The sequence below is a fragment of the Drosophila miranda genome (genome assembly GCF_003369915.1).
Source record: "Drosophila miranda strain MSH22 chromosome Y unlocalized genomic scaffold, D.miranda_PacBio2.1 Contig_Y2_pilon, whole genome shotgun sequence".
NCBI classification, from domain to species: domain Eukaryota; kingdom Metazoa; phylum Arthropoda; class Insecta; order Diptera; family Drosophilidae; genus Drosophila; species Drosophila miranda.
The window spans coordinates 12,858,553-12,875,986 of record NW_022881614.1 but is presented as its reverse complement, the minus strand read 5'-3'; the positions used below and the strand labels follow the sequence as shown (position 1 = coordinate 12,875,986).

General features: G+C 42.6%; 1 protein-coding gene and 1 pseudogene across 1 annotated transcript; one reads left to right on the top strand and one right to left on the bottom strand.

The window, feature by feature from the left end:
• Nucleotides 1-10,002: 10,002 nt before the first annotated feature.
• LOC108158646 (gamma-secretase subunit pen-2) lies at nucleotides 10,003-10,654 on the bottom strand. The gene is made up of 3 exons (XM_017291130.2): nucleotides 10,438-10,654; nucleotides 10,264-10,368; nucleotides 10,003-10,194 (listed from the first exon to the last, which is right to left on the bottom strand). The coding sequence occupies exons 1-3, from the start codon at nucleotides 10,496-10,498 to the stop codon at nucleotides 10,055-10,057; spliced, it is 306 nt and encodes a 101-aa protein (XP_017146619.1). The 5' UTR covers nucleotides 10,499-10,654; the 3' UTR covers nucleotides 10,003-10,054.
• Nucleotides 10,655-10,739: 85 nt separating this feature from the next.
• Nucleotides 10,740-12,356, top strand: LOC117193640 (annotated as a pseudogene).
• The last annotated feature ends 5,078 nt before the right edge of the window (nucleotides 12,357-17,434 follow it).

Below are 17,434 nucleotides of genomic sequence, written 5' to 3'. Positions count from 1 at the left end.
GCTCGAGAAGCATTCATGCCGTGACAAGACAACGCTTGTTCGAAATTGACCATGCGATCAGATGAATACGAAGAAGAATCGCGCCGTTTGCAGCAGTTGGAACAATTGTACGTTTCTCGCAAGCGCTTAGCTGATCTCAAATTAAGCATATTGAAAACGGAGAAAGAGGCTATGGAGTTGGAAACGCCGAGAGATTGCATCGACTTGACACACATTGAGGCGTTGATGCGTCCATTTTCTGGAGATGACGACCAGGCTGTAACCAGTTGGATAAGTAACTTTGAGGACATTATGAATTTCCATGGTGTATCCGAGTCCAAATGCTGGATATTAGCGAAGCGGCTGCTAGGCGGATCGGCGAAGGCGTACATCGACCATGTGGCGCCTTTGACTTGGCAATTGATGCGAGCAGAATTGCTCAACGTCTTTGAGCAGAAAGTGACAGCGTGGGACATTGGAAAGCGACTGGAGGCACGGAAAATTGCAAATAATGAAAGCGCATTGCAATATTTCGTCGCAATGTGCAGCATAGCGTCGCAAGCAGACATGGCCACGAGCGATGTGGTCAAATTCATCGTAGAGGGACTGCAGGACAAGACGGGCATGGCAGCATCCATGCTATATTGCAGCACACTCAACGAGCTGCGTGACAAGATGGTCACCTATGATAAGGTCAGAAGAGCTCCTGGCGTCGTAGCAATTCGTAGCGAAGGTATGACAAAGGGAAAACTAAATGTGAGTATGGCAGTTGGGCAGCAGCAAGGTGGTGGCGCAATGCGTTGCTACAACTGTCGGCAATTTGGGCACGTTATGAAGGAATGCAGTCAGCCAAAGAGACCGGATGGGGCATGTTTTAACTGTTGGAGTACCAGCCACTTATATACGCAGTGCCCGAAACGAAAGATGGCCACTAGGGTAGCTGCAGTTCAAGATGAGGAGCGACCAGGAGAAAAAAACAACGACGATTTAGCGGCTGTCCAGTTAATCACTTTATGACTTCCGGTTGGTGAACAAAGAGGCGTCAGTATTTTTAGTCTATTTGATACAGGTAGCCCTGTAAGTTTTATTCATAAGTCTTTGATACCGAAGTCGGCTATAGCTGAAGCCTATAATGAAGTTAGGAAATACTATGGACTAGGAGGACAACCAATTCCCATATGGGGAAAATTAAGGTGCCATATTGAATTTTGCACAAAGAAATATATCGTTTTATTAAACATCGTATTGTTGGGACGCGATGCCCTTAAAGTTATTGAAGTAAAATTAGTTCATAAGAAAAATATCAATGCGAAGCAACACACATCATTAAGTTCGTTGTTCCTTTATTCACCGAACGTAAAAATAATATTAACATAAGACTATATGATAAGTTAGATGGTAATCAATCAGAAAGAAGCGAGCTAATCAAACGTTCTAATCCATTTAAAAATCAGACACAAGAAAACTCAAGGAATGACAAAATGGCCATCGAGAATATGAATCAAGGCGACGAATTCAGTAACTTTTGTGCGTCGGTAGAGATTGATGAAGAGGAACATATTAACGTAGGTTTCGAATTTGGCCTCACTCTTGCAGAAAAGTGTAGGGAAGTTATTAAGACATACTATTTACACAAAGAATTTGACTTTAAAGCACCACCAAAGTATCAGATGCAGATTCGTGTAACAGAAACAACACCGTTTCATTGTACTCCGCGTCGTTTATCCTACCATGAGAGAGAGAAAGTAGCTGAAATAGTAGATGATCTGTTAGAAAAGAAAGTAATCCGTCATAGTGAGTCTCCTTATGCTTCCCCGTTGGTCCTAGTAAAAAAAAAATCAGGAGAACTTAGAATGTGTGTCGATTACCGTGGTCTGAACAAACGAATTGTTAAAGATAATTTCCCATTGCCCCTTATTGAGGACTGTCTTGAGTTTTTAGAAAACAAGTGCTGTTTTTCCATTATAGATTTGAAAAGTGGTTATCATCAAATAGGCGTAGAAGAAAAATCAGTTCCGTATACATCGTTTGTGACACCGCAAGGACAGTATGATTACTTGAGAATGCCCTTTGGGTTAAAAAATGGATCCGCTATTTTTCAGAGATTTATTTCGGAGCTCTTGAGAGACTTTATTAGGAACAAAAGCATTGTAGTGTACATGGATGATATATTAGTAGCGACTAAAACAGTTGAAGAACACATGGATATATTAAAAAGACTATGCATTCGGTTTAGCGAGCAAAATTTAGAGATAAATCTAAAAAAGTGTAGGTTTGTCAATCGAAACATCGATTTCCTGGGGTATAAAGTTAATCAAAACGGAATAGTTCCTAGTGATTCCCATATTGAGGCCTTGAAAAAATACCCAGTCCCTCAAAATGTAAAAGCACTGCACTCATGCTTGGGATTCTTTTCGTATTTTCGACGTTTCATGTTGTCATTTGCGACGACAGCTAAGCCCTTGGTGCAGTTGTTAAAAGAAGGTGGTCCGTTTCCCATGAATAGAGAACAGGTGAAGACGTTTGAAACTCTTAAGAATGCGTTGGCAAATCCTCCGGTATTAGCCATTTTTAGCCCAAATAGAGAAACGGGGGCCAGTATGGCGCACGTTGATGCGCTAAGCAGACAAGATCAAGTGACGAATATGTTAGAGGATGGTTATAGAGTCAAATACGGTTTAGAAAAGTCTAATTTAGAAAAAGATGAGAGTAGAAAGCAATATACAAGGAATAGTGTAAGTAGAGACAACACTGGTAGTGAGCATAGAGGTACCGTAGAGAACCCTGTGATTAAGTGTAGAGAATTAAATATCAATAGAGAGCGTAGTAGTACCGTACAGAACCCTGCGATTGAGTGTGGAGAATCAAGTGCAGTAGGAAGTAGATTGGGAAATAGGTGGAAGTCTGATGATAGAGAGAACCTTGGTGGTGATTGTAGAGATAACATAGAGAATAGTGAATATAGGGAAAAGGATGGATGGAAGATTGAAATTAGAGATTTGAGCCAATGTAGAGGAAGCGTTAACGATGTGGTAGGGGGAGTAAAGTACATTAGTAGTAGGAATTCAGATAAAGAGAAAAAATGTGTTGAGGATACAGTAGAGAGGGACAAGTTAGAGTTTCAGGAGGAAAGATTACTAAAATCATTGATAGTTGGGGTAGTAGGTGCAACGCCAGAAGATGTTGATTTGATACTGCAAACAGAACAGATGCGAGACAAGGAAGTAGTTAGGATTCGAAAAATGCTAGAGGATGGAATTGAAGTAGATTTTGAAATGATAGATGGTATTGTTTACAAGAGGAGTTGTGAAAACAAACTATGTTTCTATGTACCAATGTGTATGGAAGAGCAGTTGATAAGGCGGTCACACGAAAAACTAGGACATCTGGCCGCAGAGAAGTGCGTGAGTGACCTTTTGAGGACCTACTGGTTTCCGTCAATGAGAAGTAAAGTGGCAAGGTTCATCAGAAACTGTCTACCGTGTATACTACACTCGATGCCTAAAAGAATCCATAACAGAACGCTCCATAGTATCCCAAAGTCGTGTGTTCCTTTTCATACCCTACATGTTGATCATTTGGGTCCGTTGCCGAGTATTAGATCTAAGCGAAAACACCTTCATGTGGTAATAGATGCATTCACTAAGTTTGTCAAATTGTTCCCGGTTAATAGTACCAGCACGCGGGAAGCGAAGGATGCCTTAAGTAAATATTTTGATTTCTATAGTCGCCCTACTAGGATAATATCAGATCGTGGGAGGAAGCGTTAACGATGTGGTGGGGGAGTAAAGTACATTAGTAGTAGGAATTCAGATAAAGAGAAAAAATGTGTTGAGGATACAGTAGAGAGGGACAAGTTAGAGTTTCAGGAGGAAAGATTACTAAAATCATTGATAGTTGGGGTAGTAGGTGCAACGCCAGAAGATGTTGATTTGATATTGCAAACAGAACAGATGCGAGACAAGGAAGTAGTTAGGATTCGAAAAATGCTAGAGGATGGAATTGAAGTAGATTTTGAAATGATAGATGGTATTGTTTACAAGAGGAGTTGTAAAAACAATCTATGTTTCTATGTACCAATGTGTATGGAAGAGCAGTTGATAAGGCCGTCACACGAAAAACTAGGACATCTGGCCGCAGAGAAGTGCGTGAGTGACCTTTTGAGGACCTACTGGTTTCCGTCAATGAGAAGTAAAGTGGCAAGGTTCATCAGAAACTGTCTACCGTGTATACTACACTCGATGCCTAAAACAATCCATAACAGAACGCTCTATAGTATCCCAAAGTCGTGTGTTCCTTTTCATACCCTACATGTTGATCATTTGGGTCCGTTGCCGATTATTAGATCTAAGCGAAAACACCTTCTTGTGGTAATAGATGCATTCACTAAGTTTGTCAAATTGTTCCCGGTTAATAGTACCAGCACGCGGGAAGCGAAGGATGCCTTAAGTAAATATTTTGATTTCTATAGTCGCCCTACTAGGATAATATCAGATCGTGGGACCTGTTTCACCTCGTTAGAGTTCTCTAGTTTTCTGCAGGAGAGAGGGATAGAGCACATTAAGGTAGCTACAGGTGCACCGCAGGCGAATGGCCAAGTGGAGCGGGTGAATCGTGTTCTTACTCCTATGTTAGGAAAACTGTCAGAGCCCCTTGAGCAAGCCGATTGGTATAGGTTGATGAGCAAGGTAGAGCACGCCATTAATAACTCCGTTAACAGCAGTACGAAAAAGACACCTAGCACATTGTTATTTGGAATACCCCAGAAAGGACCCGTTGTAGATGAATTAACCGAATACCTAGAGGAGAAGTTAGCGTCAGAGCTTAGAGAGTTGGAAACTATAAGAGAAATAGCAAGTGAGAACATACGGTTGTCGCAGAAAAGAAATGAGAAGATGTATGCCCATAAACATAGAGCCCCATTAAAGTATGAACCTGGTGACTATGTAGCAGTCCGGCATGTGGACACAACACCGGGGATCAATAAGAAGTTCGCACCAAAGTATCGAGGACCGTACAGGATCAATAGAGTATTGGATAATGATCGTTATGAGGTTGTCGACATTGAGGACTGTCAGTTGACGCAAATGCCATTCCGAAGTATATTAGAACCAGCAAGGCTTAAACCCTGGGTAGAGTGTAAGGATAAAACCATGGTCTCATGTTGTTAATCGATGAAATAGTATGTTAAGTAAGACAATACCGAATAAGAAATGTTTAACCAACTGTATGCCTTAGTGTGTAGATCGTGGGCGATCTGTAGTCAGGTTGCCCGAATGTAAGATATGAATATTAGTGTTAGGTATTATATTAATATCTATATACGGTCACACCATCCAAGGGATATAGAATAAAAGAGAATCTTGAAGACAACGCGTGCTTAAGTCTGAGTGTCAATACACTACATAATTGGCGACGAGGATAAAATAAAACGTATTAATATACATACACATGTTAAAAGTGCATATAATATATGAATAGCAACATGACGAAAAATGAAGCACCAACATTCTATCAAATGGCAACAATTGCTGAGTTTTTCCTTTCGCCACACTAAGAAACGTTCTGCATTTGGAAGGAAAAATTCGACATACATTTGTGCGAATTGAATGTGAAAGAGGAAAACACAAAAAAGGCAGTTTTGTTGAAGTCGATCGGTACAGCGGCTTACACTGTACTACATAGTTTGTGCAATCCGGTATCACCCGTATCAAAAGCATACAAAGAATTATGTGAAATTTTAAAAACACACTACACACCACCTACACTCATATTCAGAGAAAGAAAAAAATTTCACATGTCCACAAAAAGTGAAGATGAGACTGTAGCGGAGTGGTATGCTCGAGTTAAACAATTGGCATTGGAATGCAAATTTGGCTCAAATCTGGAAGCGTTTGTATTAAACCAATTTGTGATGAGCCTTCCCAACCCTATATATGAAAGAATATGTGAAGAAGACGAAAATCTAACTCTGGCTGATGCACTCAAGAAGGCGATGATCATGGAGACGAAGATCAGCACAAGGAAGACAGAACACAACGTCAACTACATGCATCAAAAGAACGGGACTAGTCAATGGCAGAGGCAAAGAGGCGAGAACAGAGATCAAGCAAAGAGCAACGGCAGAAGTCATTTCAAGGGCAACCGAAACGTGAGTTACAGAGGCGGCAGAAGCGACGGTGACGGCGACGGCGAAAACGACTGCGACGCTGGCAGAGAAAAGAAGCAGCAGCCATGCACACACTGTGGCTGGCGAAATCATAACTCAAACAATTGCAAGTATAAGGCATGCAAATGTCACAGCTGTGGAAAAACAGGTCACTTGGCGAGCATTTGTAAAAATAAATCAAAAAAATCCGTAAATTATGTATCTCAAACAATACATGACACCTATTCTGATAATAATTTTGATAATGATAATTATAACTTTTCTATCTATAGCGTTGATACAACCTCAACTAATGGAGTATATTATTTACCTGTAAAAATTGATGGAAACATAACGAAAATTGCTTGCGACACTGGTGCACCGTGCACATTGGTTCCAAAAACATTTTACGAAAGCTTAAATACCAGCAGACCACTTAGAAAATGTCTAGTTCCATATGTAGATTACAATGGAGATTCAATCAAAGTTATTGGTGAGTACGATGCAACGATCGAATATCGAGGTCTAAAAAAACAAATTGTTGTTGTTGTAACCAATGCAGTGAGTCCACCTTTGCTAGGTAGAACATTTTTGAGAGCTTTTAATTTTGAGTTAATGCAGGTGAACAATGTGTACGTAAATGAACCAAATTCTGTAATTACAGAACAGATTAAATCGGAGTTTGCTGAAGTTTTTGAGCCTCGTTTAGGTTCATATACTACGAATACGATATCGTTACTATTAAAAGAAGATGCAAAACCAATATTTTTCAAGCCTAGGTCAGTACCATTAGCATGGAAAGAAAAGATTGAAGTGCAGTTACGAAAATTCATAGATGATGGAATTTTAGAGCAAGTTGTTAGTTCTGAATGGGCAACACCTTTGGTACCGATTTTAAAACCAAACGGTGACATACGAATTTGTGGTGACTATAAGGTTACATTAAACCGGTCTTTAGTCGACGTAAAGTATCCACTACCTCGAATAGACGACATTTTTGCAGCGCTTGAAGGGGGTACACTGTATTCAAAACTTGACCTGTCAAATGCTTACAATCAGCTAAATTTAGATGAGCAATCTCAAAATTTGTGTACTTGGAGCACACATATTGGACTATTGAAAGTTAAACGCTTACCATTTGGTATAAAAACTGCAGCAGCTATTTTTCAAAAAACAATGGAAGGGTTGTTTCAGGGTATGCGAGGAGTTGTGGTTTATCAAGATGACATAACAGTTACAGGACGAGATCTTCAAGAACATATTTCAAACCTAAAAGCTGTACTTAGAAAACTGAAATCAGTTGGACTTAAATTAAATGACAAGAAATGTGAGTTCTTTAAATCCAAAATTTGTTACCTAGGATTTTCAATTGACAGGATAGGACTGAGCAAAAACAATGATAGAGTTGCGAGTGTATTGTTTGCACCGGCTCCGGAAAACGTATCACAGCTTAGAGCTTTCATAGGCATGGTAAATTATTATTCAAAGTTTATCAATAATTTCGCTCAGATAATGAGTCCTTTATATGCATTATTAAAGAAAAATACAAAATTTAATTGGACACGCGAATGTCAGAGTGCATATGAAGAGGTAAAGAAAGAAGTAACTTCTGAACAAGTTTTAGTTCACTAAAACCCAGATCAACCGTTAGTATTAACGACTGATGCTAGCAGTCATGCAGTTTCAGGTGTTTTATCACATAAATGCAATGAAGATATCAAACCAATAGCATTTGTATCAAGAGCATTATCCAAAAGCGAGCATAATTACAGTACAATCGAGAAAGAGGCCCTGGCTATAGTGTTCTGTGTGAGTAAATTAAGACAGTATCTTTTAGGAAACAAGTTCATCCTTCGAACAGATCACAAACCATTACTAAGCATATTTGGAGACCTGAAAGGACTTCCATTGATGGCCTCTGCACGAATGCAAAGATGGGCACTGACTTTGTCAGGTTTTCAATATACAGTTGAACACATAAAAGGGACCTTAAATATAGCAGATGGACTCTCAAGAATGCCTCAATGGGAAACGGCTGTACCAAACGAAGACTATAATTACATACATTTTATACAGTCCGAAAAGGTGTTCAAAATTAGCTTCAAAGAAATAGCTCGTGAAACACGACGTGACCCAATATTATCAAAAGTTTGTGAGGCAATTAACACTGGTTCGAAGACAAGATTAAAAGGCAGCGAGTTTTCTGCCTACATCTCTAAAACAAATGAACTTTCAGTGGAATATGATTGTATCTTATGGGACACAGAGTAGTAATTCCAACCAAACTGAGACAAGCTATTTTAGCAGAATTTCATGCATCGCATTTGGGAATAGTAAAAACCAAAATGTTAGCACGTTCTTATGTGTGGTGGCCTTGCATGGATTCTGAAATTGAGAAATTAATTCGAGATTGTATTCCTTGTCAGGAACTACAATCAAGTCCAGAAAAGAGTCTGTTAATACCGTGGAAATCCACAGGAAAGGCTTGGAGTCGAGTACACATAGACTTTGCAGGACCAATTAGAGGTTTTCATTTATTGGTTATTATAGATTCTTATACAAAATGGGCAGAAGTATTCAAAACGAAGGAAATAACTTCATTGTTTACTATCAACAAGCTTAGAGAAGTATTTTGTCGATATGGTTTACCAGACGTGTTAGTTAGTGACAATGGACGACAGTTTACTTCTGATGATTTTAAAACGTTTATGAAAAACAATGGTGTTAATCACATTTTTACTGCTCCAGGACATCCAGCGACTAATGGTCAAGCAGAAAATTTTGTAAAGACTGTTAAGAAATCACTATATGCAAACATAAAGGCTAATGAAAGACAAGATTTTAATACAATTTTAAATAGATTTTTGATCGATTACCGAAATACGATTCATTGTACTACGGGCGAATCTCCTGCTAAATTATTTTTTGGTCGTACACTAAAAACAAGATTTTCGTTGTTAAAACCACCTACGGCCGAAAGCATAATAAATAAAAAACAGACTGAGTGTGTTGTAAATCACAAAGGGAGACGAAGCACAGAATTTTTAAAGGGTCAAAAAGTTATGGTTAGGGACTACAAAAATCCTAACAAAGCAAGCTGGACTCAGGCAACTGTAAAACAACAACTGGGCCCGCATTCGTATTGTTGTATTTTGGCGAACAATAACAGAGAAATAAAACGTCACCTGGATCAAATTAGAAACCAAAGCACTAACAATCATACATCGCCTAATGCGAAAACACCTGATGTCGAAAGCAATTGTTCAGTAGATGACAATTCCAAAACCAACAATGAACAAATAGTTTCTCAACCAACACCCACCAGGAGAGAGTTGAGACCACGTGAGGCAGGGAAGGTAGTAAAGCGTATTTAACAATAAAATAATATAAAGAAAGGAATTATGAAATCAAATTATGTACAAATTAAACACTGAAACAAATACTAAACAGATTAAGAAGAAAGAAAAATACGAAATCACATAAATTTTATATACGCTAATTAGATTAAGTACACAAATCAAATTGTTATAAGAAAATAGATTTGTAAATGACATGTATATTAAACATCTAAGGAGAGGCGTGTTAGGTATTATATTAATATCTATATACGGTTACACCATCCAAGGGATATAGAATAAAAGAGAATCTTGAAGACAACGCGTGCTTAAGTCTGAGTGGCAATACACTACAATTAGTTTATAAGATTTGAATATTAGTTTAAGATTTACTCATCGATAGTATTATAAGAAATACCAATGTACTCGATATATCGATACTTGTCCTCGACAAGTATCGATATGCCAACACACATTCATTCGAATACGCCGATCAAGAAAGAAGAACATATAATAAAACCGTGCTATTAAAAGTTTACAATACGTAAATAATTTCATAAGTTACTTATGCCTAAAGTTCTTGGCCATTTTCTCATGCACTGCCTAGCGGAATCATGAAGCTCATGTAGTCGGCGGTTGCGCCCCAGGCGGTGCGATTCGTCTGGAATATGATGATCCAAGCTATGAGCGCAACGATCCACAAAAGCGTTCCCACTGCGGAATATATGACAACTGTAAAGATTGGATTGGGGCGTTATAAATCACATCGTTTAGAATTTAGATAACTTCATTGGTACCAACATCGTTTTATTTGGCTCTGTTCCGGGAAAGGGGGTTTGCGGAATGCCTCCTCAAAGCACCAGCAAACATTGATGGCCCACACGAAGGGCAGAAGGGCAAATCCAGCTGAAAGTAGAGGGAGAATTCATTGAGTTTTACTTTTCAGAGAGATGAGTCGCCCAAAACACAGCGTACCATAGAAGTATGTACGGCAGAGTTGCAGTTTTCGTGGATTGGGTGCCTTTGAGAAGTCCATGATACATTTTCTGTGCGTAGGCGTTGCTTTGTAAGCTTTTATGTTGTCTGACCGGTTGTGTGAGCAAATATCGTAGTTGTTTTTAAACGCACGTAGGTTGGATTGGATACAGAATTGGTAAATATTTTTCCTCTTTTCGCTCTGTATCTGATGGTACTATCGATAATACCGTATCGATTGTTTGATAGTGACTATCGACCCTTCTCATCACGTCCAGTGCTGCAAAATTGCGCTTTTTAGCTATCGATAGTGCGCCTGGCCCATCACTATTTTAGCACACGCCGCGTAAAAGTGACGTTGATTTCAATTTCAACAAATTGCTAAAATTGTGTAAAAAACTGGGAGCAATGGCCGACGTGGACGATTTTGACACTATATCCGATGCCGAATTGCGGGCAAAGATGATTGCCCAGGGACTAACGAATATTCCAGTGACAAGCAGCGGCCGCAAAGTTTTGGTCAAGCGTCTGCGCGCCTCCATTGGTGGCCAGGCGTCGCCGGCAGTCACTGCCAGTCCCAAGAAAACCAACAAGCGTGAGACCCTGGCGCCGGTTGCAGCTCCAGCTTCTGCTTCCACTCCGGTGGACAAACCAGATGGAACGAAGCCGGGCCCTGCATCCACCAAAGCACGCCGCACAATTGCATCCACAGCTATCGACGCCAAAGCCGCTGACCGTCGTCGCCCTGAGGAGCAGGTGGTGAAGAAACCAGTAGTTGCGGCTCCCACAAAGACGCGTCGCATCTCCACTTCCTCAGAAAAGCGGGAGGTGGTATCTGAGCGTCCAGTCAAGAAGCCAGAGTCTATCATCGAGGAAGCTGCTGTGCCTAAGCGCACCAGCTACCATGAGAACACTTTGGAGGTCAACTCGACGATCGTCCTGGAGTCCGACGAAGAGGAGGACGAGCAGTTGGCACGTGCTGCTGACCTTGTCGAGCTACAGTACAAGGCTAAGGAAAAACCAAAACCCAGATCGAAGCTGACGACTACCACAACCAATACATTCGAGTATAGTGGCAAGACAGCTGTCTCGATGGCTCCACTGGTCTCCAGTAGCAAGGCCGCGGACCCACCCCGCCGACAGGCATATGAATCAGGTGCTCCGACCAGCACCGCCTTTCGTGCACAGACAAGCAGCTCTTCATACGACTACCTCAACAACCCCACCGGGCGCTACAGCAGCTATGGCACCGGCGCCATCTCTGGCCTACACTTCCAGCTACCGTCGTTCCCCACCACGTCAACCGTTTGCCAACGAGCTGAGCGACGAAAACGAGGCGGAAGATTCTCAGTACGAGAGCACCTTTGCTCGCAATTTGGCTCGCCTGCGGTCCGAAAAGATCGGGGACCGCAACAGTCACTACAGGCTTACCATAGCCAGCTCCAATTCCATGGGCTATGAGCCCCAGGCACGCCGCTCCCTGCGCTCGAACAAGGCCAGTGTCTCTGCCTTTCGTGGCTGGCTCAATAGCTTGAACGAAGCCTATAATCTTAAGTCTAAAATGTTTATATTGTTCGTAGTCATATTGTTGATTGGCGTCTATTTCCTGTTTCCCTAGAGTCCGCTCCGATGTGATCTGCTCTGGGCAAACACCTGCCAAGTGCAGTGGATCGAATGCCATTTGAAAATACTCAAGTGGAAGCAATTCCCCTTTAAGTGGGCTTTATTGAACGTCAAAACAAACTTCGCTTTTTAGAATAAGATTCAGGAACGCGCCGTTTAAATTGTTTGTGAAGATTCCCGTCAATATCCGCGGGCGCTGTATTAACTATGTTTCAATTGAATTATGTTTGGAGATTGTCTAGCACTAAATTTTATGTTATCCGTGTTCCAATAAAGCCCACTTAAAGGGGAATTGCTTCCACTTGAGTATTTTCAAATGGCATTCGATCCACTGCACTTGGCAGGTGTTTGCCCAGAGCAGATCACATCGGAGCGGACATCAGCGACAACGATGAGACGATCGACTAATGATGGAAAAGTATTCGGAATGCGTGTACAACACTTGTCGGCATGACTGTGACCAAATGAAGGCGCAATGACAAGATCACTGCCCATGCGGCCCCTTTAGACCGTCCGTCCTCTTCCTCTCCAGCTGCTGCTGCTCCTGCTACAGCTGCTGCTGGTTTTGGTGTCCGGCGACGAGTAGAAATCTTTGTTTTACGATAAGAATTAATAAGTATTTTTCAAGTTTGCTGTGAATGTGCGATATTTTTAAATCTAACCCAATACCGGGAGGGGGACAGGGCAAACCCGACCGTCTTGGGGCTGATGTTGGGGTTGGGGGTGGCCGTTGAATGCTATTAACTGGAAATCGCACTTGCGCGTATTTCTTCATTTTCTTAAGGAAATTTCGTGCCATATTTAGAGGCGGCGAGCGGGACCGGATCCGGGTGGGTCTGGTCTCTGTTCCATGCATGCCAGCAATAAGTTATGAAAATCGCAACAGCAGCAGCTCAGGGGAAATGCCAGAGAAGAGCCTCCAACGCTGCCAGTTGCTGTTGCAGTTGCAGTTGTGGTGGCTGTTGCAGCCGCCTGTCGCCGCCGATGATGAATTCCACAGATGCATGGAACAGCCAGTTGGCCAGACCGCCAGCAAGCGGCAGGCAGCAGGCGGCAGATTCCTTGAAAAACAAAGCCTGGTCCATACAATATATCGTGTGGCTAATAAATACGCCGCGCATTGCTAGTTGCTCTTAATGAAATTAACTTCCAGGAATTACCTACATGGCTGCAACGACGCAGACGACAACCAGGCAACGACGACGACCATGTAAACTTCAGGCTTCAGACTTCGGTTGGCCAGCAGCCCAGGGGCAACAATGGCAGCTTAAGCAAACCAAGCCAAATGCCATTGGCCATGGAAATTAAATGGAAGCCTGCAAGAACGTTTCCCTCGACTGGGCTACTCGACTAGTTAATAGAGCCGTGCCCACACCCGGCAAAGTGTAGCCCCCCGAAAAGACCAGGCCCATGGCCAGCCATCTTCAGTTCCGCCGCAACTCAAGTGTGACATTCATGGAATAAGTTGAATATGACTTTACAGCCGAAAACAGAACTTTTGTCCACATCACGTACGCCTATGTAGGGGAACTGTGGAGCGGGTCCAACGTAGTCAGAGAGAATGGGATGCGGATAGCGATGCGGAGGAGCATAAGGAGTGCTGGCCTGGTCTGGCCGATGACTTCCTCGTTGCAAGCCAATTAAAGACGTAAAGACGTTGTCGCTGCTGGTTGCTGCTGAAAACATTTGTAATGCAACGTTTGGAATAATTCACGCGCAAATTGCTCGCGACTCGCGAAAAATATTGCAACATTCCACTGCAAATTTTAAGATTATGCGTTTGCCACAGCAGCAAATGCGCCCGCTGCCGACTCGACTCTGATGCTTGCAACACGAAAAGAAACACGACCGGCCGGCCAGTAGCCAGCGGGCAGCGAACATTCGTTCGTAGCCGCTCACATCAAATCAAATCAAATTGAAACGGAGCGAGGCAGCAGCTCCGGTCCGTACTACTGCCATGCGATCGAGGCATGGCATTCGTTGTCGGGCTGTGCTCCACATAGATAAATCAGTCGGCTAATTGTTGCAACTTGACCAGGCTCATTGCCGTTGCCGTTGCTGTTGCTGTCGCTGCTGCGGTTGCTGTTCCGGAGACAGAGCCTGAGAGCTTGGGAGCGTGAACTCTGTTCCCAAAAGGACACTTGCAGCAGATGGATGCTTCCCATCAGAATTAAGTTTATAACTTGGCCGAATCCATTTGAATTCCTAATCGAATTATGTACATACTATATGTACATATTTCCCAACATAATTAATCGTGAGGAATGACGGTTTTATGCAAAGATATTCTTTGATCAGAGTTGTACATCGGAACATCCCATACGCGTATTTTAACTCCATAAATAATGACAGTCTGTCTCTAAATAGACACTCCGACAGTCATCCCACTCTATAAGGCCTATACGAATTTATATTTATTTCGGCTCGCATACCCAGTACTACTAATGGCTTGTGGGGCATGCTCGTTTCATTTGTATCTACAAAATATCGGAATTAGCGAAACAATCAGGCAGGCTTGGGTTTTCACTTACATTTGTGTTGTGCATTGTCAGCCAAAACGTTTTATTTTTGTCTTTAGGTGCTCCCGTTTTCGCAAACGCACAGCTTAGTGCTTGTCGGGTCTAGCAGCTTAAATATTTTAAACATATTGCCAGTGGTGCGGCCCAAAGGAAATGCATTTTGGTGTTGTCGTTTCCAATGCCCCCATTGCAAAGATCATTTGCTACCGCATATGCGCATGCAGCGGAATTCTTTCGTCTCCTTATGTCGCAATCTCTCGGACTCGGCTTAACAGCGTCCCCGAGCAGCTCTAACGCTCTCGGGCTATCATACGCTCTCGCTCGCGTCTAAGCTTGCTGCATAGGGCCCGGCAATTTGGCCCGTCAGCCCTTGCATGGGCAGTCTTGAGCTAATCGTCGCAGCTATTAGACTAACATCCTCGCATCAATCGTTCGCCCCAATCATCCCCATATGTACACACGCGATAAGTTGGTTTACATATGCAAATAAATTGTGAATTATAAACAGCCTCTCGACTTTCATTAACTTCAAATTGCAACAGTTGTTAAAAACGCTTAATAGCTTAACATTTGGTGACCCCGACGTGATTGTGCAATAAATAATCCATCAGTGCAATCACAAACTAATATAGCATTCAAAGATCTTAACTAATTGCCATCTCAACCAGTGTCATCGACCACATAAGTTATCCATACATATATACACCGGCCTCCCCTGCATATTCGGTAGTGCACGGAGCTGTTGGCTTGCGCTTTTCTTTTCGGTCATCTTCCCGCAAGAAACGTTTCTTACACCGGTCGCCTTTGTATATACAGTTCGTACATAGCTGTTCGCTTGCTGGGCTCGGTTCTTGTCGTCTATTGCTCGTGTTACTCTTTGCGATCATCTTCCCGCTAGAGACGTTGGTCTTTCTGCTAACGCTGCCGCTACCATGGAAATTAATGCTGCTAACGAAATTCCAATGACCAGTGAGCAAAACAGGGTGTCTTTTTATACCCGATACTCAAAATGAGTATTGGGGTATATTAGATTTGTGGTAAAAGCTGATGTGTGTAACGTCCAGAAGGAATTGTTTCCGACCCCATAAAGTATATATATTCTTGATCAGCATCAATAGCCGAGTCGATTGAGCCCTGTCTGTCTGTCCGTCTGTCCGTCCATCCGTCCGTCGGTCCCCTTCAGCGCCTAGTTCTCAAAGACTATAAGAGCTAGAGCAACGATGTTTTGGATCCAGACATCTGTGATATGTCACTGCTACAAAAGTATTTCAAAACTTTGCCCCGCCCACTTCCGCCCCCACAAAGGACGAAAATCTGTGGCATCCACATTTTTAAAGATACGATAAAACCGAAAACGCAGAATCGTAGAGGATGACTATATGTTCTAGAGTGTAAAATCTCAACCAGATCGTATAATTATTATAGCCAGAATCAAGAAAACAATTTCATTCTTTCTCGCTCTGTCTCTCTCTAACACACAGGTTTCATGGTCGGCTTTGCCAATTGCAAAATATGAGTTCAAGGATCTCAGAACCTATAAGATCCAGAGCAACCAAATTTGGTATCCACACTCCTGTGATATCGGACCTTGACCGTTTCGTGTCCAAATTTCGCCACACCCCCTTCCGCCCCCGCAACGGACGAAAATCTGGGGCATCCACAAATCTCAGAGACTATTAAGGCTAGAGTAACCAAATTTGGTATCCGCACTTCTGTTAGATCTCACTATAAAACGTATATCTCAGAATTTCGCCCCACCCCCTTCCGCCCCCACAAAGGACGAAAATCTGTTGCATCCACAATATTGCACATTCGAGAAAACTAAAAACGCAGAATCATAGATAATGACTATATCTATCAGATTGCTGAATCTGGATCAGATCGGATCATTTTTGTAGCCAAAAGCAAGAAATCAATTTGCAGTGGCCACGCAGCGCCCGACGTCACGCTCAGACTGATTTTCTGTCTCTCTCGCACGCACTCTTTGTCGTGTGGTTCAATATTAGCGGCGTCTGCCGCAGGAGAGCCATACTGACTTAGTATCGGGTATAACTGTAGAGTTGCGGTGTACGCAGCAACTCACAACGTTCCCCCTCGTTTGAAGCTTAAGTCAACGGAATTATGCGAGAAAATGAAAAGGTTAGCTACCGCTTGGCAGAATGAGTCGTCAGACTGTGACTACTACATGCTCGTGGTAAAGCAAGAGGAAGTCGAGAAGTTGATCAGCAAATTTGAGATGTTTCACGGCGAGCTTGAGGAATTGGATCGAAGCGAAATTCACAGTGGTTTGTGTGACATTTTTGAGTCACTTGCAAGCTCGCTGAAGGCGGCGATTATGAGGGAAATGGCTAAGAGTAGCGGCCGCATGCCGTTTCATTCTACCTGGGCTGGAGGAAATACTACGGTTGAGTTTGCCGGCTCGCAATTTCTACCTCACCGTAGACAAGTACCATCCCTGCCTCCTATACAATTGCCGACGTTTAGCGGCGGGTATGCGAAATGGACGGACTTTTATTCAATGTTTGCTACCATCATCGACAGCCATCCGGACTTAACAAACATAGAAAAGCTCCAGCATTTGCGTTCCTGTCTGCGGGATTCGGCATTGGAGACTGTTCGGTCGCTGGAAATCTCAGATGGCAATTATGCTGTGGCATTAGATTTGTTGGAAAACAGATTCAATAATCGGCGATTGGTCTTTCAGGCACACATCAATGAGATCTTGGCGCTCCAGGCTGTGGAACCTGGGTCAGTGGTCATGCTTCGGGAGCTTTCAGACAAATTCAATTCACATATGCGCGCGCTCCAGGGTTTGGGCACCACTGAACAGATCGCAGGACGCATCGTCGTGCAGG

Coding starts and splice junctions, on each gene's coding strand:
- LOC108158646 (XM_017291130.2), bottom strand. CDS start 10,498: ATGGACTTCTCAAAGGCACCCAATCCACGAAAACTGCAACTCTGCCGT. Junction 10,369..10,437: donor CTGCCGTACATACTTCTATG/GTACGCTGTGTT, acceptor CTCTACTTTCAG/CTGGATTTGCCCTTCTGCCC. Junction 10,195..10,263: donor ACAGAGCCAAATAAAACGAT/GTTGGTACCAAT, acceptor CAATCTTTACAG/TTGTCATATATTCCGCAGTG.